The sequence below is a fragment of the Cynocephalus volans genome, chromosome 5 (genome assembly GCF_027409185.1).
Source record: "Cynocephalus volans isolate mCynVol1 chromosome 5, mCynVol1.pri, whole genome shotgun sequence".
In the NCBI taxonomy this organism is placed as follows: domain Eukaryota; kingdom Metazoa; phylum Chordata; class Mammalia; order Dermoptera; family Cynocephalidae; genus Cynocephalus; species Cynocephalus volans.
Window position 1 is genome coordinate 70,004,548 of NC_084464.1, and position 6,000 is coordinate 70,010,547.

At 36.6% G+C, this 6,000-nt stretch overlaps 1 protein-coding gene across 2 annotated transcripts in view; it reads left to right on the forward strand.

Annotated features, from left to right (window-relative positions):
- Window positions 1-3,877, forward strand: part of PHF3 (PHD finger protein 3) — a 76,921-nt gene extending 73,044 nt beyond the window's left edge. For both annotated transcript variants that reach the window (XM_063097008.1, XM_063097010.1), the window contains 2 exons: window positions 681-876; window positions 1,083-3,877. In XM_063097008.1, the coding sequence (XP_062953078.1) occupies window positions 681-876; window positions 1,083-3,211 (2,325 nt within the window). In that variant the 3' untranslated portion in view covers window positions 3,212-3,877. The remainder of the gene's footprint in view (window positions 1-680; window positions 877-1,082) is intronic.
- The last annotated feature ends 2,123 nt before the right edge of the window (window positions 3,878-6,000 follow it).

The following is a 6,000-nucleotide window of genomic DNA, read 5'->3' on the forward strand; positions in this document are numbered from 1 at the left end:
ATTTTGCAAATATGGCTCCCACTTTGACTGCATGTCTTCATGAAAAAATATTCATTTCTAACACTACCAAATTAATACCAAATTAGGAATATCTTTTCTAACTGAAACAAAGGCAAGAAACTCAGAGGCTTGCAAAAAAGTTCTGGAGTAAGCCAAATAAATGACTTTACAAAATTTATGGTCTGTGTGTATTTGAGGTCTTTTCAGCCAGCCTTCTTTATTCCTAAATTCAGTCCCTATAAACTAGGTAGATTTGTATTTTTGTGTGTATAAATGTGTAGTGGGGAGGTGGTGTTGGGCACTGTTAGTGCCCAGTGTGCCAAGAGCACAGGCAGCCCTCTGTGGAGGTTATAGCATTGGAAATAGGATATAGTACATATATCCAAAGACTTGGCTTTCAGTATTATCTCTGCCACTGACAAGTTGTGTCACCTTGAATAAATTCGTTAATCACCTTGATACTCAATTTCTTATGGGAAGCTTTCAGATAAAACAAATCCATCAGTGGATCAGCAGTGATCTTAAGAGTTGTTTCCTTTTAGTGTTCTCATCTGTATTTAAGTTAATAAACCATGTTATTTGGTAATCATCACATTATTACTAATTGAGAAATAGTATTTAAAACCAAACTATTCTTTAGGTTGTTATTTTAAACAACCATTTGTTATTTTCTTGAATAGGAAATTTGTGTGGTTCGCTTCACACCAGTAACTGAAGAAGATCAAATTTCTTATACTTTGTTGTTTGCATACTTCAGTAGCAGAAAGCGATATGGAGTAGCTGCGAACAACATGAAGCAGGTTAAAGATATGTACCTTATTCCTTTGGGTGCTGCAGATAAAATTCCACATCCTCTTGTGCCTTTTGATGGACCTGGTAGGTATATGTTTTAATAGTAGAATAAGATTGAAATAAAGTAGGAGGTGGGACCATAGTGAAAAGACTGATTCTGCTTTCATGGGATGGTGTGACAGGGCCAGACACCCATTCAATAGCCTGTAATAAGCTATAGATGCAAAATTTTACCCTTTTTTGTAATGATTGAAAATGACGATTAATTAATGTTTTTGATTTTTATACAGGGCTTGAACTGCATAGACCTAATCTATTGTTGGGCTTAATTATTCGTCAAAAATTGAAGCGGCAGCATAATGCTAGTGCTAGTACTAGTCATACTGCTGAGGCTCCTGAAAGTGTTCCAATAGCATTGCCACCTGATAAAAAAAGTAAAATAGAAGTTTCTACAGAGGAAGCACCAGAGGAAGAAAATGACTTTTTTAATTCTTTTACAACTGTATTACACAAGCAGAGAAATAAGCCTCAGCAGACTGTTCAGGAAGACCTTCCAATAGCAGTTGAACCTTTAATGGAGGTCACAAAACAGGAGCCACCGAAACCTTTAAGATTCCTTCCTGGAGTATTGATTGGCTGGGAAAATCAACCTTCTACTCTGGAATTAGCAAATAAACCTCTTCCTGTGGATGATATACTTCAAAGCCTGTTGGGCACCACTGGTCAAGTCTATGAGCAGGCTCAGTCAGTGATAGAACAAAACACTCTTAAAGAAATTCCATTTATAAATGAGCAAACCGACCTGAAAGCAGAAAAAATAGATAAAGTGGAAGTAACTGATGGTGAAGCCAAGGAGATAAAAGTTAAAGGAGATAATCTTACAGAATCTACAGATAATTCAATCGTAGTAGGAGAAGAAACATCAGTGGTAGGGTCCTCTTCCATTTCTCCAGGGCCTTTGGCGAATCTTAGTCTCAGAGGTAAACCACCAGATGTTTCTACAGAAGCATTCTTGACAAATTTATCAATTCAGTCAAAACAAGAGGAAACAGTGGAGAGTAAAGAGAGAACATTAAAAAGACAGCTGCTGCAAGATCAAGAGAATAATTTGCAAGATAATCGGACTTCAAATATTAGCTCTCCGTGCAGGTCTAATGTAGGGAAAGGAAACATAGATGGTAATGTGAGTTGTAATGAAAATCTTGTTGCGAGTACAGCAAGGTCCCCACAGTTCATCAACCTGAAAAGGGATCCTAGACAAGCAGCAGGACGAAGTCAGCAGATTACTACTTCAGAAAGCAAAGATGGAGATAGTTGCCGGAATGGAGAAAAACACACCCCGCCTGGCCTATCACACAACAAGGAGCACTTAACAGAACAAATCAGTGTAGAGGAAAAGTTGTCTTCTGTAGAGAAAAACTCATGCTTTCAGCAGAGTGATAATTCAAAGGTTGCACAAAACTCACCATCAGTAGAAAACATACACAATTCACAAACAGAACAAGCAAAACCCTTACAGGAAGATATTTTAATGCAAAATATTGAAACTGTGCACCCATTTCGAAGAGGGTCAACAACAACATCATCTCATTTTGAAGTTGGAAATACATGTCAGTCAGAATTTCCTTCTAAAAGCATCAACTTTACTTCCAGAAGCACCAGCCCCAGAACAAGTGCAAACTTTTCACCCATGAGGCCACAGCAGCCCAACCTTCAGCATCTCAAGTCTAGCCCCGCTGGATTCCCATTTCCAGGGCCTCCTAATTTCCCACCACAAAGCATGTTTGGATTTCCACCACATTTGCCACCTCCATTACTCCCCCCTCCAGGGTTTGGCTATGCTCAAAATCCCATGGTTCCCTGGCCACCTGTTGTTCATCTCCCAGGCCAACCCCAACGTATGATGGGTCCCCTTTCACAAGCATCAAGGTATATAGGCCCACAAAATTTTTACCAGGTTAAAGACATTCGGAGACCAGAAAGGCGCCATAGTGACCCGTGGGGTAGGCAAGACCAACAGCAACTGGATAGGTCATTTAATAGAGTTAAAGGGGACCGCCAGAGATTTTATAGTGATTCACATCATCTGAAAAGAGAGCGACATGAAAAAGAATGGGAGCAAGAATCTGAAAGGCATAGACGCAGAGACAGAAGCCAAGACAAGGATAGAGACAGAAAAAGTAGGGAGGAGGGGCACAAGGATAAAGAGAGGGCACGGTTATCACACGGTGATCGAGGAGCAGATGGAAAAGCAAGCAGAGATAGTAGAAATGTAGACAAGAAACCAGATAAACCTAAAAGTGAAGACCATGAGAAGGACAAAGAACGAGATAAAAGTAAACATAGAGAAGGAGAAAAGGACAGGGATAGGTACCACAAAGATAGGGATCACGCTGACAGAGCTAAAAGCAAAAGGTAAAGTTTGCAGGCTATTTCAAGATTATGTTTAAGTAACTGTTAAATGTTGTATCTTAAAAACTTTATAAGATTGCCTGCTAGGATTGTGCCATCTTCTAAATTTTTATTATTGGTGGTTTGCAGAACAGTAAATTCTGTGTGTTGGTGCAGAGTGCTCTGTACCAGTGCTCATCATCCCTTCTTCATACCAACTGTCCCTAGTTATAGGAATTTAATATTTTTAAAAGTTTTACATTGCTGTATATTCAAAGATTTGTTTTATTAATATGCAATAAAGGCTTAGAAATTTTAGTTTTATTTCTCAATTGGTAAATATGGTTAACTATGGAGTATATTTACTGCCTCTAGTGAATGTCCTTTATATAATGACTAATTTGAGAGTAATGTGTGCTCTGTAAGTTTGTTTTAAATTGCACTGTTTTTAAAGAAACTGTAGAGGAGCAACAAAAAGCCAAGCAACTTCGTAATCAGATTATACTAATCATTTAGTTGAGCAGTTTTTGACCAAGAATCAGAAGCCCAAGGAGTACGTTTATTGCTTTAATCTGCACTCACTGAAGGCTTTATTACCATATACTACAGCTTTGTGGTAGGCCATTATTTTCCTTTTCATTTTTGGCTTTTCAGAGACTTGAATACTTAAGCTTGTACATGATCTTGTGTTTTGCTATCCTTTTTACTGTAAAATGTAAATATTTTAAGGGATATTTTGATTCTAAATATGATAAAAAGAATTTCTCACCTATTTTGTGTGTGTGATTTGAAATTCAGTAGTAAAAAAATTTCTTCTTTAAAGCTTTAATTATCTTCAGACACTGTTCTTTGATTCAGCCAAGAACATGTAGACATAGCTATCTATGTTGGGTATTAGATGAGAGGAAAAACAATTTTTTAAAATCTTAGGTTATAGACTGAGATAAATTGTGTAGTTCTGAAGAGGCTAGAATTTAAAACTACCAGTGAAAAACTGTGCAGCTATAACCCACTATATAGGTATGTTTTTGAAAACCTGTACACTGAAAATTTGGTACACTGACTCACTAATCATTCTAAGACCACAGAAACTTTTATTTAAGAGAAACGTGTTTTGAATCTTTTTGTAAAATGTGTAATTAACCCTAATTTGTTTGTAGGATAATTGTACAGTTTCATATGCCAGTTTTTACTTGAAATAGAAAGCACATGGAGGCTCTTGTTAATCCAAATCTAAATTTATTTACACTCTAAAATACATACTGTGTTGATGGCTGTAATTTAAAGCAGCAGCCACCAGATGATGCTGACACTTGAGACAGAAACCAGTATTTTTCCTTACTGTACTAATGAAAAAGAATATAAATAACTCCACAAAATTAAGAAGATTGTTTTCCTAAAGAGTCTAAAGATTATAATTAAAAATAGGTTTGAAACTGAATTAGCCTCCTATTTTCACTGGAGAAGAGAGGGGAGGAAATTTAGAACCAAACACGAGGTCTAATTTGCAACAACTTGCAATACTTTTTTTTTTTTTTCTATTTTTTTTTCACTATTTTTATCCTTTGAAATTTATCATCATAAAAGTTCTGGAACAAAAGACTTGTAATAATAAAGTCTGTTTTACTTTGGTCTCCTTTTCTTTTAGAAATTGTTGGAAAAAAGTTAGTCCCCAAACAAAACCTAAGGATAGTCAGTTATCTTTTGCACCATTTTGAAGAAATTGCTGTCAAGGTTTTAAAAATTAAACACCAAAAACCAGTTTTTTTAAAAATTTCAAATGTGTATGTTTTCAGTACATCTGCTTTTACTGATTTATCTGATTGAGAGGATTCTTTTGCAAGGTACAAGTAAACAAGACTGGGTTAACAAATGGAAGAAAGCCTTTTAATTCAGTTCTTTTGTCACATCTTAACAGTTTCTTGTACACGTCCTGGGGTTACAGGGCTATTAAATGCTTAGAACCAGTCTTTTAATCTCTGGATGACTGATGTATTGTGGAGAGTAGGGAAGGTATGGCTATATTAACTGCTTGAGGTTTTCCTGTGAGGAAAGAAAGGCAAAATGAGAAAAGTGTTCAGTGAGTAGAAGACCCAAAGCCATTCTCAATCCTTAAGTACTAGTGAATTACATGAATTTCATCTTTGAGTTTCTCCTATTTTGAGGAAAACTTGCTTTTAAAAAAGTTTGACACTTTAAAAAATTTAGAACCATCTTAAGACAGTTTGTACACACCTCTATTAAATAAAATGTACCAGGATGTCTCAGTACTCATAAATTTGACCCCTTGTTATCATAGTGGAAAAAAGAAAGCCTCCTGAACCCTGTGTATGCCAAGCCTTGTGCTGAGCACGTTATATAAACCTTGATGAGTCTTGAAAGGTGAAGACTTATCTTAGAACTGAGGAAGCTGGAACTTAGAAAAGTTGGAAAACTTGTTCACGGTTAGACAGCTCTTGTCAGAGCTGGAATCCTAGCTCAGTTCTACTTTTCTCCAAAGTCTGTTTGGCAGTTGTGCTCTGAGAATTGATAAGAAGAGAGAGGAGCAAAAAGCCTGATTGTTATATACACTTTTTGTAGCCCTCTTTCTCCCCATTACACCAATCTGTCTGAACCTTCCACTGAGCAGCCCAACTCCTCAAAGTGAGCAAAAAGATGTAACCGAAAACCTGTGAGTTCTTTTGTACAGATTTGCAAAGTTTGTATTCATCACAGTTCTAATTCTCCAGTCTTTTGTTTTGCTGCTGTGACCAATTGCTACAAATTTAGGGCCTTAAAACTACACAAGTTCGTTATCTTACACTCCCGTAGATCAGA